Below are 25,241 nucleotides of genomic sequence, written 5' to 3'. Positions count from 1 at the left end.
AGCCCCTCTAGTGAGGAGAACTCATGTCGCCGTATGAAAAGCTGGTACTCCGGCATCAAATTCTCGTAGATCCGCTCGAGCTCCTGGTCTAGTGAGTACTTGGCGCGTTGCATCATCAGGCGTAATTCCACTACGTATATTTTGAAGAGCTCGCCCACTTGTTGTTGCCTGGTCCTGATGGCATCTTCTAGGCTCTGGTAGTACCGCGGAGGCAAGAAAAACTCCAGAAACTCTCTCCGGAAAGTTTCCCATGGCTCGGTGTGCATTTGGTATGCCCGGTGCCAGCCTTCGGCCCTCGGTATGTCACTCGTTCTCACATTGTAGGCAGTGGCAGCTTCCTCGATGCGTTCTATAAAATGAACGGGGTCTGACTGTCCGTCAAACAGTACGCCCCATCCTCGCAGTTTCTCGGCGAACACGGCCGCGGATATAGGGCTGTGCGGAAGATGGGCGGCTGGGTTGGCGGCCGGTATCTCCCGTCCAGGGCTTTTCCGTAGTTTCCCTAAGCAGGGCACAGGAAGCGTGTGATCCTCAATTCCGGGCATCAGTGAGGTGGCCCGACTGGTGGACGTCCTCTGGGTGGGTGCTTCCGGGTATATTGCCTCCAGTGCGGCAAAGCGCTCTCGTAGAGCCGGGCTGTGGTCTCCTCCTCCGATGAAGGATGCCAATCGTGGTCGTAGTTCGCCCACTTGGCCGTTCGGGTCAAGTCCAAACTCTTTTAGTAGAGCCTGCAGCTCGTCCTTCCGGCGGTAGGCGATCCACCTGACCCCCATGTTTGCGGTCGTGGAATCACCCCCGGATGCGGTGAGAAACCTGTCCTCTTCCAGTCCGGCAGCTGCCGGATCTGGCTTTGATTCTGCGTCCTCTGACGTTTTCTTTCCCGAGTTACTGGGCATACGAGCGGTGGCGCTGCCGATGGCTCTGCTGGGGATCACTCGGTGAGCGCTCCTAGTGGCGTGTCTGGGCGCTGGGCGCTACCATGGGCGTGATGCGGCGGGCGCACGACAGGTGCTGCTGACGTGCGGCAGTGGCTGACCGATGTGGTTGCGGCTGGCGCTCCCGTTGGCGCTCGGTGAGTGCGGCTCGTGAGCGGCGGCGCTGATCGTTGGGCGCTCCTGGTGGCGCTCGTAGCGTGGCTAGTGACCACGTATCCGGCGCGGTTGGCGCTGCTGATGGGCGCAGCTGTGGGCGCGGTGATTGGCGCTCGGTTGGCGCTGCTGAGGGCGCCTGTTGGGCACTGTTGGGCTGGCGTTCCTGATGGCGCTCGGTGAGTGCGGCTGGTGAGCGGCGGCGCTGATCGTTGGCGCTCGGTGGTAGCCGCTCGTAGGGCTGTGCGTTGGACGCGGATGCCGCTGAGGGCGCTGCTGTGGGCGCTGCTGGTGAGCGGCGATTGGCGCTCGGTTGGCGCTGCTGAGGGCGCCTGTTGGGCACTCCTGGTGAGCACGTGGTGGGCGCTTCCCGTGGCGCGACTGATGCGCGGCAGCGCTGATCGGTGTGGTGAGCGCTCGGTGGGCACGGCTGTTGCCCTGCTTGATGGCGCTCGGTGGTAGCCGCTCGTGGGGCTGTGCGTTGGGCGCGGATGCCGCTGAGGACGCTGCTGTGGGCGCTGCTGGTGGCGCTCGGTGGTGCAAATGACGCCGCCCGATGGACGCTGAACGCTGCTGAGGGCGCGGGGCCGCTCGTTGCGCGCTCCTGGTGACGCTCGTTGTGTGGCTGGTGACCACGTGTCCGGCGCGGTTGGCGCTGCTGTTGGCGCTGCTGGTGGCGCTCTGTGGGCACCTGATGGCCACGTGGGTGGCACTGCACGGCGCGGGACGCTGCTGGGTCTGCGCTGCTGATAACGCGGCTGGCGGCGCGGGTGACGCTGCTGAGGGCGCGGTGGCCGCGCTGTGCGTGCTCCTGGTGGGCACGTGAGTGGGTGCCGCTGGTGGTGCACTGACGTCGCTCGCTGGGCGCTGCTGGGCCGCTCTGTGGGCGCTGCTCGGGGCGCGGTATGCGCTTGACGGCTTCGTGGAAGGCTATGTGGCGCTCCGGGAGTGGGTTGGCGTTGGCGGGCGCAGCGTTACGGGATCCCCTACTCTAACTATTCCTGCGGTCTCCTATCTTTCTCTAAATCTCGTCTACTGGACATGGGTCTTTAGGCCATGCTGTTGGTGGTAAAAACCCAATTCTCCTGAAGGATATCTAGTCGTCCTTATTCGTCCCTGTTCGGGCGCCAAACTGTAAGGACATTTTTCATAGGCTGGGATAAAACTCAGTCCGGCCAGGGTCCTCTACAGTTAAATTTGTAGAAAAATATTGGAACGAAACTGGACGGGGAGTTGCCGCGCGGATTTGTGGGGAAAGGAAGCCAGAGTATCCGCGTTGCACCGAGTAAGCAGCTCTAGCGCAACACGGCACCCGAAAGGTATAGTGAAGGAGGGCTGCTCCCGGCGAAAATACTAACGAAACGAGCGGCGTAGCCGATCCCTGAGAAAATACCAACAAAACTGGACGGCGTGGCCGTTCCCCCTGGATGTGCGACTCACAAGCTACTGGGGTAGGGGGTAGGGATCCGAGGGGAGGATGGCCGGAGGCGACCCTTCCCTGTGCTCCCTGTGGTCGATCGAGTGGTCGTTTGCACTGAGTAAGCTTCTCTGGCGCAACACGATTCCCGACCGGCACAGATCACTGCACGTGGCTCGCGACTACCTAAACCGTATTTGGGGCGGGGTTCCCAGGAGAGGGTGGCCAGAGGCGATCCTTTCCTATGCTCCTTGTGGGCGATCGGGTGGTCGTTTGCACTGAGTAAGCTTCTCTGGCGCAACACGATTCCCGACCGGCACAGATCACTGCACGTGGCTCGCGACTACCTAAACCGTATTTGGGGCGGGGTTCCCAGGAGAAAGTGGCCAGAGGCGATCCTTTCCTATGCTCCTTGTGGGCGATCGGGTGGTCGTTTGCACTGAGTAAGCTTCTCTGGCGCAACACGATTCCCGACCAGCACAAATCACTGCACGTGGGTTCCCGAAAAATGCACAAATTCACACGGACACATACTTTCTCATTCTCTCTTGTCTTTATTATTCGCTAGTAATACTACTACTACCTCTACTCGCACTCAGTCTGATCGCTATTGTCTGTCCCACTTACTCCTTGGATCCGGCGTGCCGACGCTCGTGCCGCTGTACCACTCCGGGTTGAAGTCCGCTCCTAGGTCTGATCGCCTTGGCTGCCATTCGAGAATGAGGTCGAGCTTCCGCCCTTGCGGCCGCATGTAAGCTCGGTTTGCCGGGTTTTTCCGTTTCCCAACACAGTTTCTTATCGATCCCCCGCCTATCGCTATCGGCACTATCAGCTGTTGGCCCCCGGTTGACCAACACTGGGTGGTTTTCCAGCCCTGGTGCGCGCGATATTTAAATCTGATAAGCTTAGCTTCTAGTTTGAACTTAAATATATTGCCTTCGTGGCGTAACGACTTATGGCTAACTTAACTTATAAATAAATGGCCGTCGTGCCGTAATATCCAATGGTACGCCTTCGTGGCGTATAGAATAAAAGTGGCGAAATGTGGAGGGTGTGTTTCACGCATCCTCACAACTGAACAAAATTGGTGGACCGAAGATGCTACGCATGCGGTGGAGTGCTAGTATTATTTTCCCTGGATAAAATAATTTTTACGGAGTAAATACCAAATACCGAAAAAATACCAAAAAGTTTGGTTATTTTAAATAAAACACAATGATCAAAAAAAATTTCACGTCGGTTTATGTAATTTTTTTATTTTATTATATTTAACCGGATTGCCGGATTGTAGGTATGTAATGTTCCAAGGTTTAAAATTTATTAGTTAATTATGTGTTTTGGTGGACGTTTTCGATTTTTTTGTATGTGGACGGTATTTGGAAAAACGAAAAAACGTGCAAGTATTTTAGCGGCTGCGGATATACAGTGAGAAAATCTGGGAAAGTTTTGGGGTCCTGAATTGGCAGAACACTGGAAATTAAATAATTCTCACTGTATCCTTGGCATATATTTGCACAATATCTTTTCTAAACTTGGAATTTTTTTCTCCATTTTATATAAGTGTATGTATGTATGGATGAGCGGCCAAGGTTAGGTTAGGTTAGGTTAGGGCTGCTGTCGGACTATAGTCCGACACACTTAGACCTCAATGGGTCCATTGTGATACCGCATGATCCCGTTTTTCCTTCTCTAGGGTCCAGTTTCTAGTAGTTTCAGCCTGTGTTGAGCTGATCGGCATGTCTTCCACCCGGAAGATTTAATAAAGGCACTTATGTTTTTGAGATTAATCTCCGACATTTCGGTGAGATCGTCGATGAAGGGGCTTCCTAAGTGTTTCAGTCGGAGTCTGCATAGGGCTGGGCAGAAGCAGAGAAGGTGTTCTACCGTTTCCACTTCTTCCTCATCCCTACAGCTTCTGCAGAAATCATTTTGCGGGGCTTTTAGCCTGCCGGCATGTGCGCCAACAAGCCAGTGGCCTGTAAGAGCTCGGATCAACATGCCACACTCTGTGCGGCTGAGTTTGAGTATCTCCGAGGTTTTTTTGTTGTTTATCACAGGCCATGTCTGGTGAGAGATGCGACACTGTGGTGCGTTTTGCCAATGGGTGTTGGCTAGTGGTTTTTTATGTTTAGCTTGCAAGTAGCCATGGGCATACCGACATTTTCCTCTCCTGGTAGGACAGGCTTGGTGGTGCCCTGCCTGGCTAATTCGTCCGCTATGCAGTTGCCTACGATGTCCCGGCGACCCGGAACCCATATTAGGCTGATAGTAAACTGATTTGCAATCTCGTGGAGAGATCTGCGACAGTCTGCTATTGTACGGGAGTTGGTGTTTGTCGCGTAGATCGACTTAATAGCCGCTTGGCTGTCACTATATATTTTTAGGTGTCCTCTCTGGAGGCTTGTGTTCCCTAAACAGTTAAGTGATTCCTTTATAGCGTGGACCTCCGCTAGGAAGACGCTATAGTGGTCCGGAGTCTGAAAGACTTCCTGATATCTAATTGTTCGGAGTACACACCTCCGCCAACGTTTCTTTCTAATTTGGAGCCCGTTCGACCCTGTTCCCATTCCTCCTTATCTGGAATCAGGGCCTCAAAGGTTGTGTGACTATATTCAATAGATTTGCATAGATCCGTGATCTTCGGAATCGATTTATCATGCTGGAGAATTTTAGCATGGCCATTAAAATGGGCTTTCCACTGCCCTGTGTCCCTCAGTCGAATAGCTGCCGATTTGGCCCTTTCCATGCCTGCTAAGTCCAGGCTAGGGAGGTTCAAGATAGCATTCAGCGCTTCATTCGGGGTGGTTCGAAGGGCTCCACTAATACACAAAGCCGCCATTCGCTGTACTTTTTTTAGAGGAGTCAGTATGCATTGTTTGTGTAAGGCGGTCCACCACAGAGCCACTCCGTACAGTAGGATTGGCTTGACTACCGCTGTGTATATCCAGTTAACTATTCTTGGGGACATGTCCCATCTTAGCCCGATTGCTTTTTTACAGGAGTAAATTGCAATGGTCGCTTTTTTGGTTCTCTCTTGGTTGTTTAAGCCCCATTTGAGGCGTTTATGTAGTACTAACCCCAAGTACCTGGCGTGGTCGCTAAAGGAGAGATTACAATTGTTTAAAATGGGTGGGTTAAGTTGTGGAATTTTGCACCTATTTGTAAATAGAACAAGTTCTGTTTTCGAGGGATTTACCCCGAGTCCGTTCGCTATCGTCCATTCCGATAGTATTTTAAGTTTAGCGGTCATAAGATCGCAAAGTGTTTGTGGATATTTTCCATTAAAGATGATGGCGACGTCGTCTGCGTATGCCACGACCTTACAACCTCCTTATTCCAGAATCCGCAGTAGTTTATTTACTGCGATATTCCACAACAGGGGTGATAGTACACCTCCTTGCGGGGTGCCTCTGTTCACTAGTCTAGTCTGGGTTGAGGTTCCTAGTGTGGCTGTGACCATTCTGCTTATCAGCAATTTATGGATTAGCCTCACCATTGGCGGCTCAACCCCTAGTTCTGTGAGAAATTCTGTTATAGCGGTGGGAAGCACGTTATTAAAGGCTCCCTCTATATCCAGGAAGGCGATCAGTTTGTATTCCTCGATGCTGTTTACCACCAAGTGTAGCGCCGATTCGGTTGACTTACCTTTGGTGTAAGCGTGTTGTGCTTCTGATATTTGTGTCGGGTTTTCGGTGGCCCTTATGTGTAGGCTTATCATTCTTTCAAAGCTCTTAAGCAGGAATGATGTTAGGCTTATTGGCCTAAAATCCTTTGGCCTTCCCTGCCTTGGGAATGAAAACGACCTTTGTTTCTTGCCATGCTGTTGGTAGTTCTCCTACCGCCAGGATGGATTGGAAGATTTTTTTCAACCAGTTTATGGCTATTTTTCCTGCTTGCTGGATGTGAGCCGGTGTCCCGGCTATTTGTATGGTTTGAAACTGTAAATGGACAATTTCATGTTGCGGTCTGATAGGAGTGGATCTATTTCGATTCCCTCTCCTGCTCCTCTTTCAGGAGGATGACCTGCTTGTTGGCTCCCCGGGAAGTGAGCGTCTAGGAGCAGGTCCAAGGACTCTTTACTGGAGTCTGACCATGATCCAACTGCTTTTTGAAGATAGCCCAAAGGCGTGGCTGTCTTAGAGAGTATTTTTCTGAGCCTTGCGGCATCAGTTGATTTTTCTATGTCAGAGCAGAAGGTCTGCCATGCCATTATTTTGTTTCAAGATCCGGTCCGAAGGACCAAAATGTACGCCGGGTGGGTAGCGGGGTACCGTCGGCGCTGGTAGAATGGCGTGTGAGGCGGCGGCGGGAACTGGTAGCATCGTCGGGCGGGTGCGCCGGGCTTCGGCGGTTTGCTGCTGGTGCGGCTGGCGTACGTCGGTTGCGAAGTGCCCCTTTGACCTAAAGTAATTACGCAAAATGCTCACTTTACAAAATAGGCGGGGGAGCAACCGCGGTTTATTGTCATGTAATGCCAGAATCAAACTGCCTAAGTCTAAGCTAGTTCCGCGCTCCAAAGCGCAGCGGAATTATTACGGAGGGAAGCTGGAAACAGGTCGGGAGAGCGACAGAGGGAGAGAGCGGTGCAGTAGCAGAGCGGTGCAATTGGATAGCGCGGCTGGGGTCCCTATTCGCCGGATAGTGGGCCTGAACAGACTCGATATATAATCCTTCTCCTACAGCACCACTTAAAATTTTCATGTTGTGAAGTTTCTTCTCCTCCGTATCTTCTTTAGCCATTCTCGCATTATTAATTGTTTTTGCAATTGCTGCGTTACCACTTGCTAAGCTACCAAGAGCGCTGAGGGCCGTCAGGATCGGCACGATTGGTAGAAAACCTCCAATTTTGGGTACATTAATTACACGATGTACATTTTTCCTATAACCCATTGATTAATGAATTAATTTACGTGCAACTTTAATTGCACTCATAATGTCTAATGGTTTTTGTCCACAAAAATTATATCTCGGAATAAGGGCTTCTAACAGTAATGTACTGATTAGCTTATCGACAAGACCACCACCGTGTTTACAATTAAAAATACGACTGATGCGATTATAAAAACGTTTCCCCATTTTATTGATGTTTAATCAACAAAGACTTCTCATTAAATGAGGTACATTAGATTGAAAGTTGTGTTTAAAAAGTCAAAAAGAAAAAAATTTTAGTTACAAATATGAACGTTGAAAACGAGAAAAATTTACCGCCACGACAATGTGCTCTCTTACCGAACACAATAAGAGCTCTAATTTTTGGGCCTTCGAGTTGTGGTAAAACTAATAATATGCTAAGTTTAATAGGGAGTCCGAATGGATTAAATTCGAAAATGTTTTATATTTATATTATTATTGGCCTAAAATCCTTTGCTGTGGTGTGAGTGGCCTTCCCTGCCTTGGGAATGAAAACCACCTTTGTTTCTTGCCATGCTGTTGGTAGTTCTCCTACCGCCAGGATGGATTGGAAGATTTTTTTCAACCAGTTTATGGCTATTTGTCCTGCTTGCTGGATGTGAGCCGGTGTCCCGGCTATTTGTATGGTTTGAAACTGTGAATGGACCATTTCATGTTGCGGTCTGATAGGAGTGGACCTATTTCGATTCCCTCTCCTGCTCCTCTTTCAGGTGGATGACCTGCTTGTTGGCTCCCCGGGAAGTGAGCGTCTAGGAGCAGGTCCAAGGACTCTTTACTGGAGTCTGACCATGATCCAACTGCTTTTTGAAGATAGCCCAAAGTCGCGGCTGTCTTAGAGAGTATTTTTCTGAGCCTTGCGGCATCAGTTGTTTTTTCTATGTCAGAGCAGAAGGTCTGCCATGCCGTTCGTTTTGATCTTCTAATGGCCTTTTGTAGGAGGCTAGGTCAAACTTGTAGTTCAGCCAATTGGTGTCCTCATTTCCCGCCTTTGCTCTGTTAAACAGGCATCTGCAGTTTGTTCTGAGGATAGATAGTTGTTGGGTCCACCAGGGGGGTTTTTTCCTTCCTCTTGGTTTCTCTGTGGGGCATGCCACTTTGAAGGCAGTGTTGCATGCCTCTGTGAATTTGTATACTGTTTCGTCCAGCTCATGTGGGTTTGTGATGCTTTCTGACGGTTCCATGGGGAGGATATTTGTCAGAACTTCTTTGTACCTGTGCCAGTCCGCTCCTTTGGGGTTGGCGAAGCTGACCGGCAAGGGCGAATCAAGGGACAATACGGTTTCTATGAATCTATGGTCCGAAAAGGAGGGCTCGTCAGAGACTGCCCAGTTTTTGACTGCGCCTACGAGTGAATCTGATACCAAAGTTAGATATATGATCGTTTGGCAAGCTTTAGTTATGAAAGTAGGGGCATTGCCCCTATTGCATAAGAATAGGTTCGAATTTAGAGTAAAATCAAAAAGAGACTCACCTCTGTCGTTGGGTGTGATGGGCGTTGGTGTCACAGCCTATTACCAATCCGTTCTTTAGCTTTTCGCATTCCTCTGCTAGTCCTCTGACCAGCGCATCTGGGGGGCTTTCCTTCTCAAAGGCCAAATAGGCCGATAGAACCCTTATAGAGCCACTCTGCAGCTCCAGGCTTACTGCGGTGTTGTCTCCGTTGCTGTAATGGCGAAGTAGAAATATACTAAGATGCCTTTTGGCTAATATGCAGGTTCGAATTTTACCTTCTTTGGGGTCAAGCATAAGCTTGTATTCCTTTGTTCCTAGTCCAGCAACCTTGCCTCCTACTACCCGAGGTTCCTGTACGAGGACTAGGTCGGCTCCGCCTTCTGTCAGGCGAAGCAGAAGTGCAGCAGACGCTGCTTTACTGTGGTGAAGGCTTATTTGTAGAAGTCAATGACATCTACAGCTTGAACCTCCACCACAGTGACTTCGGCCTCCTCTGTGTTGCTGAGGTCTACGTCCTCGATTGCCGGTCCGAGCGCTCGCATCTCTCAGCTTAGCGACGAATCGGTAGAGTAGCCGTCCTCCGGCCCACCAGGTGCCTCCAACTCCTCAGCAAGCACCTGCTCGGCTGGGTTGCCGGCAGAGCTGCTAGCGGCGTTGGAGTCTCCCTTATACACTTTGATGTGTATCGCACTGAACCCGAAGTTCAGCACTCCTCGAGCAGTCTCGATCGGAGCTACTGACTCCTTGTTCAGGACCAAAACCACCTGGTTGACATCCCCTTCATGCTCCTCCACCTTGACGACTTTCCAGTCCTTCGTGGGGAGGTGCGGGTTGCATTCTTTCAACATGAAGAGGATGTCCTCCGGCGCCTTGATCGCTGCTGGAAGCCAGATCCTGGCTCGGGGTCTACTGGGGACATCGCACCAGTCAAGCGCAACGATGTTCGCCCCTTCGTAAACCTCGCCGAGCTTGATTGTCGCCTCTTTGTACATATCAGCCGACCGCTGACTGTCGCATGCTACCACCTTGACGCTGCCCTGGTACCAGTCCGCGTCCATGCAGCAGGGCGAGGTGCCTGACTTCTCTCATACCATGCGCAGGCAAATGAGGGAAAGGTGGGACGCCACTGCCGTCCACTTGTTTCTGGGGATCCTGCCCTCCGGATTTCCCCTGTCGATCAGGCCAAGTAATACACGATTCTTCGTGATTTCGGCGAAAGAGACCGATGGCTGGATCTTAGATCTCTTCGCCGATGGCCCGGGTAGTTCGAGGGATCGCTGCCTTTTCGCCTGAGTCCCTTCTTGAGTGGGCTTTTTCTGCCCGTAGTTTGGAAGCACCTTCCTTGCCCACTCTACCTTCTTTAGCCATTCAGGCGAAGGTGTGGCAACGGTGCTCCTAGTGTGTGAGCGCAGAGTCTGGGCAGCACTCCGCCTTTCTGCGTATGTGTATTTAGCACCAGCGGGTGGCCAGAGCGCCTTGGCAGTGCCTACCGCTGCTTTCGGCGCAGATGCGCACGTGGCGGAGGTGTTTGCGACTGGCTTTCTGCTACCCATCATCCCCAGTTTGGGATGCGGCCCTTTCTGGACCGTGCTGGTATGGAAGGTGGAACCAGTGTTCATCTTATCCATGGGTTTTTTAAAAGTACCCGTCTCTATGTTTTTTTTTGTTGTCTTCTGTTTTCTGTTCCATAATTTGGTCCCACGAGTTGCGGAGAAGGGGAAAAGTCCGCCCGGGATAGTTAGAACAGGGGGTTGCCATGTCCCTGAGCGCACCGTTTGAGACTGGGCTTGTTTTGATCCGGGCCCCCAGCCAGGCTGACTCTTGGCACGGTCCGTATTACACCGTAGTCCGGCCCGGAGTGAGATGTTGTTTGGGAGGGGAGTCGGGTAGGTGTTGTGTTGGAAGTGGGTTTGTGTAAAGCAACTATTTAGATGCGGCTGAACAACTCGCATTGTCGGTATTGCTTCGTTGCAAAATACCCGCTGGCTGTCCGGGACTGTTTATTTACTGGGGTTCCCGTCCACGATACCGTGTTTGACTTATCCCACCAGCTTATTAACAGTTGACCTCGAGAGAGGTCGTCCGCTATCCGCAACCTGCGACACGCTCGGTTGCCCCAGCTAGTCGACTTTGGAACCATCTCACAAGTTCCTCAGCCGAGATGAGCGGCCATATGTAATTAAAACAAGGAAGAACGCTATAGTCGAGTACCTCGACTATCAGATACCCGTTACTCAAAGGGAAATGGAGATATGCAAGCAGCAAAGCGAGATTAGAATGCGCCACCTACCGGCTGTAGACAGATTTAAGCGTTATAGGCGTTAGAGTGGGCGTGGAATTTATTTTTGGATCAATCGATAGGTATTGACGACACCAATACATTTCAGTTAAAATTTCTTATCTAGCATGCAAATTGTGGGCGTCACAGGTTTTCGCGGTTTGTGGGCGTTTAAGTGGGCGTGGCAAACTTTTTTTTAGGTCAATCGATAGGTATTGTTGAGAACAATACATTTCAGTTAAAATTTTCTATCTAGCATCAAAACTGTAGGAGTTACAGTTTTGGGCGGTTTGTGGGCGTTAGAGTGGGCGTGGCAGTCTACTGAAACAAACTTGCGCTGCGTAAGAAGCTCAGGAATCTGTACGCCAAATCTCAATAGCCTAACTCTCATAGTTTCCGAGATCTCAGCGTTCATCCGGACAGACAGACGGACAGACGGACAGACGGACAGACGGTCAGACGGGCAGACGGACAGACGGACAGACGGACATGGCTAGATCGACTCGGCTAGTGATCCTGATCAAGAATATATATACTTTATGGGGTCGGAAACGCTTCCTTCTGCCTGTTACATACTTTCCGACGAATCTAGTATACCCTTTTACTCTACGAGTAACGGGTATAAAAAGGAGTCGGAGAAATGGGCAATATGGCCGCACGTAGCAAAAGGAAATTCGATGAAAAAATGGCGAAGTAATTTACTAATTGCCGTTGTCGGATTTAATCGGACTTGGATTTTGAACAGATCGGAGAGGAGTTTCGAGTAGCTGACTCCAGACGTGCAATTAATAAGATCAAAAATCTTTTCTTATTTTGTTTCAAGATCCGGCCCGAAGGACCAAAATGTACGCCGAGTGGGTAGCGGGGTACCGTCGGCGCTGGTAGAATGGCGTGTGAGGCGGCGGCGGGAACTGGTAGCATCGTCGGGCGGGTGCGCCGGGCTTCGGCGGTTTGCTGCTGGTGCGGCTGGCGTACGTCGGTTGCGAAGTGCCCCTTTGACCAAAAGTAATTACGCAAAATGCTCACTTTACAAAATAGGCGGGGGAGCAACCGCGGTTTATTGTCATGTACTGCCAGAATCAAACTGCCTAAGTCTAAGCTAGTTCCGCGCTCCAATGGGCAGCGGAATTATTACGGAGGGAAGCTGGAAACAGAGCGGGAGAGCGAGAGAGGGAGAGAGCGGTGCAGTAGCAGAGCGGTGCAATTGGATAGCGCGGCTGGGGTCCCGATTCGCCGGATAGTGGGCCTGAACAGACTCGATATATAATCCTTCTCCTACAGCACCACTTAAAATTTTCATGTTGTGAAGTTTCTTCTCCTCCATATCTTCTTTAGCCATTCTCGCATTATTAATTGTTTTTGCAATTGCTGCGTTACCACTTGCTAAGCTACCAAGAGCTCTGAGGGCCGTCAGGATCGGCACGATTGGTAGAAAACCTCCAATTTTGGGTACATTTATTACACGATGTACATTTTTCCTATAACCCATTGCTTAATGAATTAATTTACGTGCAACTTTAATTGCACTTATAATGTCTAATGGTTTTTGTCCACAAAAATTATATCTCGGAATAAGGGCTTCTAACAGTAATGTACTGATTAGCTTATCGACAAGACCACCACCGTGTTTACAATTAAAAATACGTTTGATGCGATTATAAAAACGTTTCCCCATTTTATTAATGTTTAATCAACAAAGATTTCTCATTAAATGAGGTACATTAGATTGAAAGTTGCGTTTAAAAAGTCAAAAAGAAAAAAATTTTAGTTACAAATATGAACGATGAAAACGAGAAAAATTTACCGCCACGACAATGTGCTCTCTTACCGAACACAATAAGAGCTCTAATTTTTGGGCCTTCGAATTGTGGTAAAACTAATAATATGCTAAGTTTAATAGGGAGTCCGAATGGATTAAATTCGAAAATGTTTTATATTTATATTATTATTGGCCTAAAATCCTTTGCTGTGGAGTGAGTGGCCTTCCCTGCCTTGGGAATGAAAACCACCTTTGTTTCTTGCCATGCTGTTGGTAGTTCTCCTACCGCCAGGATGGATTGGAAGATTTTTTTCAACCAGTTTATGGCTATTTGTCCTGCTTGCTGGATGTGAGACGGTGTCCCGGCTATTTGTATGGTTTGAAACTGTGAATGGACAATTTCATGTTGCGGTCTGATAGGAGTGGACCTATTTCGATTCCCTCTCCTGCTCCTCTTTCAGGTGGATGACCTGCTTGTTGGCTCCCCGGGAAGTGATCGTCTAGGAGCAGGTCCAAGGACTCTTTACTGGAGTCTGACCATGATCCAACTGCTTTTTGAAGATAGCCCAAAGGCCGGCTGTCTTAGAGAGTATTTTTCTGAGCCTTTCGGCATCAGTTGTTTTTTCTATGTCAGAGCAGAAGGTCTGCCATGCCGTTCGTTTTGATCTTCTAATGGCCTTTTGTAGGAGGCTAGTTCAAACTTGTAGTTCAGCCAATTGGTGTCCTCATTTCCCGCCTTTGCTCTGTTAAACAGGCATCTGCAGTTGGTTCTGAGGATTGATAGTTGTTGGGTCCACCAGGGGGGTTTTTTCCTTCCTCTTGGTTTCTCTGTGGGGCATGCCACTTTGAAGGCAGTGTTGCATGCCTCTGTGAATTTGTATACTGTTTCGTCCAGCTCATGTGGATTTGTGATGCTTTCTGACGGTTCCATGGGGAGGATATTTGTCAGAACTTCTTTGTACCTGTGACAGTCCGCTCGTCTGGGGTTGGCGAAGCTGACCGGCAAGGGCGAATCAAGGCACAATACGGTTTCTATGAATCTATGGTCCGAAAAGGAGGGCTCGTCAGAGACTGCCCAGTTTTTGACTGCGCCTACGAGTAAATCTGATACCAAAGTTTGATCTATGATCGTTTGGCAAGCTTTAGTTATGAAAGTAGGGGCATTGCCCCTATTGCATAAGAATAGGTTCGAATTTAGAATAAAATCAAAAAGAGACTCACCTCTGTCGTTGGGTGTGATGGGCGTTGGTGTCACAGCCTATTACCAATCCGTTCTTGAGCTTTTCGCATTCCTCTGCTAGTCCTCTGACCAGCGCATCTGGGGGGCTTTCCTTCTCAAAGGCCAAATAGGCCGATAGAACCCTTATAGAGCCACTCTGCAGCTCCAGGCTTACTGCGGTGTTGTCTCCGTTGCTGTAATGGCGAAGTAGAAATATACTAAGATGCCTTTTGGCTAATATGCAGGTTCGAATTTTACCTTCTTTGGGGTCAAGCAGAAGCTTGTATTCCTTTGTTCCTAGTCCAGCAACCTTGCCTCCTACTACCCAAGGTTACTGTACGAGGACTAGGTCGGCTCCGCCTTCTGTCAGGCGAAGCAGAAGTGCAGCAGACGCTGCTTTACTGTGGTGAAGGCTTATTTGTAGAAGTCTTAATGACATCTACAGCTTCAACCTCCACCACAGTGACGTCGGCCTCCTCTGTGTCGCTGAGGTCTACGTCCTCGATTGCCGGTCCGAGCGCTCGCATCTCCCTGCTTAGCGACGAATCGGTAGAGTAGCCGTAGCCATGCAGCAGGGCGAGGTGCCTGACTTCTCTCATACCATGCGCAGGCAAATGAGGGAAAGGTGGGACGCCACTGCCTTCCACTTGTTTCTGGGGATCCTGCCCTCCGGATTTCCCCTGTCAATCAGGCCAAGTAATACACGATTCTTCGTGATTTCGGCGAAAGAGACCGATGGCTGGATCTTAGATCTCTTCGCCGATGGCCCGGGTAGTTCGAGGGATCGCTGCCTTTTCGGCTGAGTCCCTTCTTGAGTGGGCTTTTTCTGCCCGTAGTTTGGAAGCACCTTCCTTGCCCACTCTACCTTCTTTATCCATTCAGGCGAAGGTGTGGCAACGGTGCTCCTAGTGTGTGAGCGCAGAGTATGGGCAGCAGTCCGCCTTTCTGCGTATGTGTATTTAGCACCAGCGGGTGGCCCGCTTGGCAGTGCCTACCGCTGCTTTCGGCGCAGATGCGCACGTGACGGAGGCGTTTGCGACTGGCTTTTTGCTACCCATCATCCCCAGCTTGGGATGCGGCCCTTTCTGGACCGTGCTGGTATGGAAGGTGGAACCAGTGTTCATCTTATCCATGGGTTTTTTAAAAGATTAGATTAGATTAGATTGAAATCTATGTGAAAGTTATAGGCAATGCTATACATAAGGAATAAAATAAAGTATATCAGCACTGTTGGGGCGGGGTGGCTTGATCGTTGAAAATAGTTGAAGCCCCAAGATCGAATGGTACCCAAAAAAACACGGGAGTACTTGTACACTTGGAAATAAGACTTGCTTAAGCCTTGGACCCCGAATTGTCAAGGGCCCCAGAGCTCGAACGGCGCTACAGAACATACCTATATTTCTTACCTAAAACCAAATACTTTATTTAAGCTACATTTTCACGACAATATAGTGCTTGAATATTTTGATATTGTGAAGTCGAACTGCGTAAAAAGATGGAACTGCCTGCATCAAATTTATACTCGGGCTCTATACAAGCCAGCTTTGTTTAATTTGATGTCAAAGACTCCTTCAATAAAGTAAGATACCAAACTCTCTTCCTCTAGCTTAATAGGCTTGCTCAGTTTCATCAGACTGTACAAATACTCCCAAGCATGTCTTTATTTTAATTTTAATTTTACAACAATTTCCATTAGCCAAATCTTTGATGATAGATAACATACCAAGTATCTCTTCATCCCAATTCAAGTCTTTTTCTCAAAGAAATGGGATATCTCTATTCTTTTCAGATCCTCGAAGAAAGGGAACACTCTAATTTAACATAAATTGCTCGCTGCAGTAAAGATGAGCTTAATCTAATTGATTATTCCGAAAATATAATTAAAGCAGGACAAACATATAATTTAACAATTCACTCAATAACCAACCAACGACCTTTTGACAAACATATGCATTTCCACAATAAAGATAGACAAATAATAATTATCACGTAGGAGTGGTAATTTACGAAAAGAAACACGGGGAAAAAACAAGCTTAATTCTAGATATACAAAACAAGTAGTTAAGGAAAATCTCCCCAATAAAGTTATTATAAATAACAGAAACCGTACGATTCATAAAGATAATATTAAATAATTTGTTTCAAATTACAGATAATGATTTCAATAATGTACTTATTGCAGGTAGCTACTTACTTAAACGCCCACAAACCGCGAAAACCTGTGACGCCCACACTTTGCATGCTAGATAAAAAAATTTAACTGAAATGTATTGGTGTCGTCAATACCTATCGATTGATCCAAAAATAATTTTCCACGCTCACTCTAACGCCCATAACGCTTAAATCTGTCTACCGCCGGTAGGTGGCGCATTTTAATTTCGCTTTGCTGCTTGCATATCTCCATTTCCCTTTGAGTAACGGGTATCTGATAGTCGAGGTACTCGACTATAGCGTTCTTCCTTGTTTTATTTACTGTCGTCTCTGCAATACAGTCATTCATCCAAAATGTACTGGACTTGTTGGCAGAGTAAAAGATTTTATTGATCTGCGTGTTGGTTTTTCGTGGACTTGTGCCTCTTGCGTTGAAATAGCCCGTGATTTGGATGGATATGTTGCGCTGACCAATGATCGTTTTATGAAACTTTTTGATAAGCTTATGAGCGTAAGATAGAACATACCTATATTTCTTACCTAAAACCAAATACTTTATTTAAGCTACATTTTCACGAAAATATAGTGCTTGAATATTTTGATATTCTGAAGTCGAACTGCGTAAAAAGATGGAACTGCCTGCATCAATTTTATACTCGGGTTCTCCTGAAGGAAATTTCGGTAAGTTTTACTCCAGTTACAAGTTATTCAACCGGTTTTATATTTCGTATTGGTATTCTTTATACACTTGTAAAGTGCGGATCGCACCGAAGAAATAATAAATATTGTTTGTATATCTTAGTAATTGCGTGCAGTTGGATTGTAATTATTGGGCAATTTGCAGGTCATTACAATGTAAGTATGTAATGCAATTTGCAGGTCATTACAATGTAATTACACAATGTAATTACAATGCCCAAAAAAAAAAAACTTTAATTAGTCGGAACGGGATAGTAGAGTTAAAATTATATGTGAGTGTACGTAGATATTTGTGTATGTAGATTTGGATATGTATTTAGATATTTGTGTATGTAGATTTGGATATGTATGTAGATATTTGTATATGTAGATTTGCATATGTATGTAGATATTCGTATGTATGATATGTGTGTATGTAATGTTCGCAGGTTTCAAATTTATTAAATAATTATTGCCGGTGGGATATGTGTTGTGGTGGACGTTTTCGATTTATTGTATGTGGACTGTATTTGGAAAAACGAAAAAATATGTGCAAGTATTTTAGCGGCTGCGGATATACAGTGAGAAAATCTTGGAAAGTTTTGGGGGCCTGAATTGGCAGAACACTGGAAATTAAATAGTTCTCACTGTATGCTTGGCTTATATTTGCACAATATATTTCCTAAGCTTGGAATTTTTTTTCTTGATTTTATATATGTGTATGTAAGTATGGATGAGCGGCCAAATGCAGTTATAAAAGGAGTCTGAAAATTTGGCAATATGGCCGCACGTAGCAAAAGGAAAATCGAAGAAAATAATGGCGAAGTAATTTATTAATTGCCGTTGTCGGATTTAATCGGACTTGGGTTTTGGACAAATCGTACAGAAAATCAAACGAACTATATTTTCGAGTGGCTGACTGCACTTCAGCAATTAATAAGAAGAAAAGCTTTATTTAACTTATCGGCTCGAATGGATCAAAATGTGAGCCGGGGGGTAGCGGGGTACGTCGGCGCTGGTAGAATGGCGTGGTTTGCTGCTGGTGCGGTTAAAATCGTCTAGGCTGTAGGGGTGAAAACCACTCGAAACGCGAACGGAATTTAGAAATACTTTTCTAACCACATATAGCACAAGCCTATGGCTTTAGTTGCTTTCCAGTTAAGGCCTAAGATAGGAGACCATTATCCAAAGCAGCTATTAGGTTCGCAGCCAAGCTAGCACCAAAATACGAGGGTCCATTTAAAGAGACAGGCTTCGAGTCTACAATGATAGCAACGATCAAACACATGGTGGACGTTTTCGATTTATTGTATGTGGACTGTATTTGGAAAAACGAAAAAATATGTGCAAGTATTTTAGCGGCTGCGGATATACAGTGAGAAAATCTGGGAAAGTTTTGGGGTCCTGAATTGGCAGAACACTGGAAATTAAATAATTCTCACTGTATGCTTGGCGTATATTTGCACAACATCTTTTCTAAGCTTAGAATTTTTTTCTCGATTTTATATAAGTGTATGGATGAGCGGCCAAATGCAATTAAAAAAGGAGTCGGGCAAATAGGCAATATGGCCGCACGAAGCAAAAGGAAATTCGATGAAAAAATGGCGAAGTAATTTACTAATTTCCGTTGACGGATTTAATCGGACTTGGATTTTAAACAAATCGGAGAGGATGTCAATCGAAATTTATTTTCGAGTAGCTGACTCCAGACTCGCATCTAATAAGATGAAAAAGCTTTTCTTATTTTGTTTCAAGATCCGGCTCGAAGGACCAAAATGTACGCCGGGTAGTAGAATGGCGTGGGAGGCGGCGTCGTCGGGCTGGTGCGCTGGGCTTCGGCGGATTGCTGCTGGTGCGGCTGGCGTACGTCTGTTTCGAAGTGCCCCTCTGACCGAAAGTAATTACGCAAAATGTTAACTTTACGAAATAGGCGGGGGAGCAACCGCGGTTTATTCTCATGTACTGCCAGAATCAAACTGCCTAAGACTAAGCTGAGTTCCGCGCTCCAAAGCGCAGCGGAAATTTCACGGAGGGGAGCTGGAAACAGAGCGGGAGAGCGAGAGAGGGAGAGAGCGGTGCAGTAGCAGAGCGGTGCAATGGGACATCGGAGCCGGGTTCCCGATTCGCCGGATAGTGGGCATGAACAGACTCGTAATATAATCCTTCTCCTACAGCACCACTTGAAATTTTCATGTTGTAAAGTTTCTTCTCCTCCTCGCATTATTAACTAAACTACCAAGAGCGCTGAGGGCCGTCAGGATCGGCACAATTGGTAGAAAACCTCAAATTTTGGGTACATTTATTACACTAGTTATTTTAACATTTTTCTTAGAACCCATTGATTGAAGAATTGATTTACGTGCAACTTTAATTGCACTCATAGTGTCAAAAGGTTTTCGTTTTTTTATTGTCTTAGTAGCAACATTAATAAAAGACGAAAGGTGTGTCTACTTCATTTTTTTCTTTATTATCGTTTTTCTCACTATTTACTTAATCGAAGTTTGCGCGTCGAGTGCGTTCTCTTATACAGCACAGCAGCAGTCCGCCGTACCCATCACGAAGCCAGCCGCATCGCCCAGACGCCAGCGCAACTCAACGCCGCCGCCCTACAGCGTCACCACTGAGCACGAGCAGCCCCCGCAGCCCCTCTGTGTACACTTTGGTCCTTCAAGCCGGATCTTTGAACCAACCCTTCAGTTCCAAAAAAAAAGTTTCATATGAAAATTGTATGGGATGTCCGCATTTTCACAAGTGAAAATTCAAATGAAAATTTTTCGAAGTCCTACGGGATTTCACTTGTTCCTTATACTCATTTTTCGTATGGCCTGTCACGGGCCGGTGACTCGTCCCAAGTGAATCACTTGGGAAAATCAGAATTTTTTTTTTGTGAAATCACTTGCAAGGGACACGTCCCAAGTGAATCACTTGTGAAAATCAGAATTTTTCCTTGAGTTTTCAATTATAAAAATATAAAATTTAAAATACATACATATTTAATTTCATTTTAATTAATTTTAATTATATGGTATTATTTAGATTTTCAAAAATTGTACAATTATTGTTTCTGTTTTTATGCTTCGTAAGCTTATTTTTAACGTTAGTCATCGCCGTTCTTAAACCTTTGTCAGGGTCATCTGAATCCTTGGCCAACGCTCCTGAAAAAACATGTTTCAAAAATGCGTTTTATTTGTTTATTTGTATATTTACCTTTTATAGCTGTGTTTAACCCTTTGCAGGATTTTTATTGGCACAAAACATTTCGTCATCCACTTTCGGCTAACGGAACCCATTGAACACCTTTAAAATAAACTTTAAACTAAGATCAATGCACAACATCTTAAACTTAATGTAGCACTTACCTGACTTTATTATATTAACTAAACGATTAAAGTAACACTGCTGCGCACCGTTAAAATGGATGCTTCCCTTTCAATCACTCAAACAGAATGCACCAAGTCTTCTCACCCCTTTACTAGATTTCTTTTGTTTTCTCTTCGCTGTTGGCGCGTGCCACTGCACCTATACCCTTTCTAAAGTGAATTATATATCCGACTATATAGTTTTTACTTCTTGAGTAAAAAGTACAATACGAATTTTTTTTTAAATGTTAATACTTAAATGTTTTATATACTTAAATAAATTTTAACGTACTAAATTTCTATAACTTAACTAAAAAATTATATTGTAATAAAAATGTATAATAAGTAAATATAACATTATAAGTAAATTCAATATACTAAATTTTACTATAATCAAATAGTTTACTTTTATAAAACAATATTAGTTGATTTTTTCGATACACAATAATGCTCCTAAAATATTAGGGCATTCACATGTCGCTGCTCCACGAAAATTTTTCCGCCGAAATATTAGTCGCTAGCCGAACATAACGGAGAGACGCAAAAAAAATAACGGACCAGCCGAAATTTGTCTGGTTTTCCTGATTGATGGGGATTGAGCTGCTTAGACATTGGTTACTACCTGTTATTAGCTGTAGTGAGCTATTATTATATGGTTACTATCCGTTTTGTAGCTGTTTACTAGTTTTTTACTAATTGTTAAATGGTCAATAGCTGTTATTAGATGGTTACTAGCTGTTTAGTCGATACTTACTAGTTGTTTGCTGGCTACTAGCTTTTACTCGTAGAGTAAAAGGGTATACTAGATTCGTCGGAAAGTATGTAACAGTCGGAAGGAAGCGTTTCCGACCCCATAAAGTATATATGTTCTTGATCAGGATCACTAGCCGAGTCAATCTAGCCATGTCCGTCTGACCGTCTGTCCGTCTGACCGTCTGTCGGTCTGTCTGTCCGGATGAACGCTGAGATCTCGGAAACTATAAGAGCTATGCTATTGAGTTTGTTTCAGCAATGTGCCACGCCCACTCTAACGCCCACAAACCGCCCAAAACGGTGGATCCTACTGTTTTGATGCTAGAATAAAAATTTTAACTGAAATGTTTTGTCCTCATCAATATCGATTAACCCAAAAAAAAGTTTGCCACGCCCACTATAGGAGTTAGAGAATTGGGATTTTAGATTTAGATTCCGCAGCCTTGACGCAGTGCAAGTTTGTTACGCAATAATGCCACGCCCACTCTAACGCCCACAAACTATGGGAGCTAGGCTATTGAGATTTGGCGTGCAGATTCCTGAGCTTCTTACGCAGCGCAAGTTTGTTTCAACAATGTGCCACGCCCACAAGCCGCCCAAAACTGTGGCTCATACAGATTTAATGCTAGAATAAAAATTTTAACTTAAATTTATTGTTCTAGTCAATACCTATCGATTGACCCAAACAAAGATTGCCACGTCCACTTTAACGACCACTTTAACGCCCACTTTAACGCCAACAAACGTCAAAGAATCGTAAGTATGAACGTATATATCTCGGTAACTATCAAAGATAGAGAATTGGGATCTCAGATTTGGATTTCGTAGCCTTGCAAGTGCAAGTTTGTTACGCGAATATGCCACGCGCACTCTAACGCCCACAAACCGCCCAAACCTGTGGCGCTGTCATGCTAGATAAAAAATTTAACTGAAAATAACGCCCATAACGCTTAAATCTTAAATCAAATTTTAACTGAAATGTATTGGTCTCGTCCGTTTGTTCGTCCGTCCGGATGAACGCTGAGATCTTGGAAACTATATGCATGCAGATTCCAGAGCTTCTTACGCAACGCAATTTTGTTTTAGCAGGAAGCCACGCCCACAAACCGCCTAAACCTGTGACGCCCACAATTTTCATGCTAGATAAAAAATTTTAACTGAAATGTGTTGTTCTCGTCAATACCTATCGATTGACCAAAAAAAGTTTGCCACGCCCACTCTAACGCCCACAAACCGCCAAAGCCTGTGGCGCCCACAACTTTCATGCTAGATAACAAATTTTAACTAAAATGTATTGGTTTTGTCAATACCTATCGATTGATCCAAAAAAAATTTGCCACACCCACTCTAACGACCATAACGCTTTAATCAGTCTACCGCCGGTAGGTGGCGCATTTCAATCTCGCTTTGCTGCTTAAATATCTCCATTTCCCTTTGGTTCCCTTAGCTGAGTAACGGGTGTCTGATAGTCGAGGTACTTGTTTTATTACATGATGGTTACGACATGTTTAGTAGCGGTTTACTAGCTGCATACTAGCTGTTATTAAATGGTTACTATCTTTTTAGTAGATGTCTACTTGTTGTTATTAGCTGGTTACTAGCTGTTATTACCTTCTACGTCTTTTGTTAAGAATGATCTAAAATTTTGGACCTCTAGAAGACTTTTGATGTGAACTAAAAACTTACACTCTGATTTTCAATGTCAGATCGCACAACCAAAATATCTGAAGATTGATATCTTAGAGGAACATGTTATGTTGGGGAAGATGTATCCTGTGATTGACAAACTAATTAAGAAATCAAACGAATCCCAATAGCTGTTTACGAGCTGTTAGAAGCTGTTTCGATGAAAATTTCAATTCATGTTAACAGATATTAAGAACATATAATAATATCATCCACTTTACCTAGTATATTCTTTTCCTATTTCCTTCTTTCTTATTCTTTCATCTTATGTAGTGTACGCCGGCGGCAGCGGGGGAACGCTGGCGCTGGTAGATGGCGTGAGAAGAGGCGGCGGGAACATGCGGCGTCGGGTGCTGCTGGGCTGGGCTTCGGCGGGTGCGGCAGATTGCTGCTGGTGCGGCTGGCGTCCGGTGCGTTAGCGGCTTATTCATATGAGTGACAGAATCGTACTACTTAAGGCTAATCAGAGTTCCGCGCTCCAATGCGCAGTTTAGACTCCACGAAGGAGGATAGGAACAGCGGTGCACTAGAAGAGCGGTGCACTAGGAGAGCTGTGCACTTGGAGAGCGGTGCAATTGGACAGCGGTGCAGGTGTGGCCCTAAACATTCCGCCCCCCTAACAATCGCTAGCGTTGCAAAAAGAGATGGAAACCCGGCCGGAGAGGATCCAACCGAAACCGTCTTCTGGGCTACTGGCGACTGGAAGCCCGGCTGTATCACCTGCGGGTAAACGTCCGCGCCCAGGATCAGGGAAATGGTGGCTGGCCGATGGAACCGATCATTCGCGAGCGGTAGCTCCCTAAACTTCTCTCACTGAGCGCACGGACGGGGGTGCGGATGCGCACGTTCGGTTCGATCTTAAGGACCACCTCCAGCATGATCGCCTCGTCGACCTTCGACCGAATCTTCGCCGTGCAGATGCTCTCAACTTCCGACGACAGCTTCCAGTGGGGAGCTCGTGTGCGAGACAGTTTGCGCAGTACTTGTTTATGGGAACTGCCCGCAGCCGCTTCTCTGCGCTCAGCTTTAGGAACCTCTGACACTTCCGAAGACGATAGATTCCGCGTCAGACTAGGCATCGGTAGGACTGCGTACCTCACGTACGTCTGCTATTCAATGCCTGAGCGCTACATGGACGGGGAGCCATTTTCCCGGTTAGAGTGTGGATAAGAAAAAAACCAACAGGGCTGATTAACAATGACGTGGATAATGGTGACGGACTGAGGACTTTGGCAAACGCGGCTCGTTACTATGTAATTTTCGACTCTCTTGGAAGAAGAACCACCTTGGTTACTGGACGTTTGACAATGCCGCGTGTCGCACGAATGTCGACTACGCGGACATTACCATCGGTTTCCGGAAAAACGGAGTCTATTCTTCCGAGTCGCCACTCGTTTGAGGATAAGTTGTCATCCTTAATGACTACTATGTCGCCGATGCGCAGATTGTCTGTAGGAACTTTCCACTCGTTGCGCTTGTGGAGCTCCTTAAGGTACTTATCCTTCCATCGAGAGCGGAATTGTTGATGGAGAGACTTTAAGTGCTGCCACCGGTTCAGAATGGACTTGGATTCGCCCTTTACTTCAGGTTCCACTATGGATAGAAGAGGTCCACCAACAAGAAAGTGCCCTGGTGTCAACGCTAAGAGATCAGTTGGATCCTCGGACATGGGAGATAGCGGTCTGGAATTCAGACAAGCTTCGATTCTCGCTAGGCGGGTGGACAGCTCTTCAAAGGTGTACTTCCGTGTTAAAACGGGCCAGCGAAGTCCATCCCTGTGTAAGTGAACGGACAAGAAAAAGACCCTCGCTCTTTTGGAAAACTTCCCATCATCTGAACTTGCAATCTATTTTTGTGGATAACGCAGACGTTGCAGAAGGTAACCACTGCCTTCACCAGGTTACAAGAGTTGACAAAGTTGTGGAGGGGAATTCGTTAGTAAAAGGGTATACTAGATTCGTCGGAAAATATGTAACATGCAGAAGGAAACGTTTCCGACCCCATAAAGTATATATGGATCCGTCCGGATGAACACTGAGATCTCGGAAACTATAAGAGCTAGGCTATTGAGATTTGGGTTTCAGATTTCTGAGCTTCTTACGTGCCACGCCCCACACAAAAACGATTGCCACGCCCACTTGAACGCCCATAACGCTTAAATCTGCCTACCGCCCACATAACCATATATTGAGATCGCGGGTAGGTGGCGCATGTCAATCTCTCCTTACTGCTTGCATATCTCCATTTCCCTATGGTTCCTTTAGCTGAGCAACGGGTATTTGATAGTCGACTATAGCGTTCTTCCTTGTTTATACTGGATTGGTGCATGCTATGGAATACTAGGTAGGAGATGTTGAAGGTTATCCCGGTTAGTTGACTACGCGGACGTTGCCATTGGCTCCTGGAAAGACAGTCGATTCTGCATAGTCCCCACTCATTTGAGGGCAGAATATCGTCCTTGATGACCCTGTTACCGACGCGGAGACTTTC

General features: G+C 46.5%; 1 protein-coding gene across 1 annotated transcript; it reads right to left on the bottom strand.

Annotated features, from left to right (window-relative positions):
• Positions 1-948: 948 nt before the first annotated feature.
• On the bottom strand, positions 949-23,830 carry LOC139353759 (serine/arginine repetitive matrix protein 1-like). Its single transcript, XM_070998080.1, has 3 exons — positions 23,566-23,830; positions 23,424-23,512; positions 949-2,028 (listed from the first exon to the last, which is right to left on the bottom strand). Exons 1-3 carry the CDS (start codon positions 23,828-23,830, stop codon positions 949-951), a joined length of 1,434 nt encoding a protein of 477 aa, XP_070854181.1.
• Between the last annotated feature and the right edge of the window lie 1,411 nt (positions 23,831-25,241).

The sequence above is a fragment of the Drosophila suzukii genome, chromosome Y, assembly GCF_043229965.1.
Source record: "Drosophila suzukii chromosome Y, CBGP_Dsuzu_IsoJpt1.0, whole genome shotgun sequence".
Taxonomy (NCBI): Eukaryota; Metazoa; Arthropoda; class Insecta; order Diptera; family Drosophilidae; genus Drosophila; species Drosophila suzukii.
This window is presented reverse-complemented; position numbering and strand designations above follow the sequence as displayed.

What these genes read in the sequence shown, in the direction of transcription:
- LOC139353759 (XM_070998080.1), bottom strand. Translation starts at nt 23,830, where the DNA reads ATGCCTAGTCTGACGCGGAATCTATCGTCTTCGGAAGTGTCAGAGGTT. An exon ending in CACCCCCGTCCGTGCGCTCA is followed by an intron (nt 23,513 to 23,565) that starts GTGAGAGAAGTT and finishes TCCATCGGCCAG; the next exon opens with CCACCATTTCCCTGATCCTG. An exon ending in TAGCCCAGAAGACGGTTTCG is followed by an intron (nt 2,029 to 23,423) that starts GTTGGATCCTCT and finishes CCACTCCCGGAG; the next exon opens with CGCCACATAGCCTTCCACGA.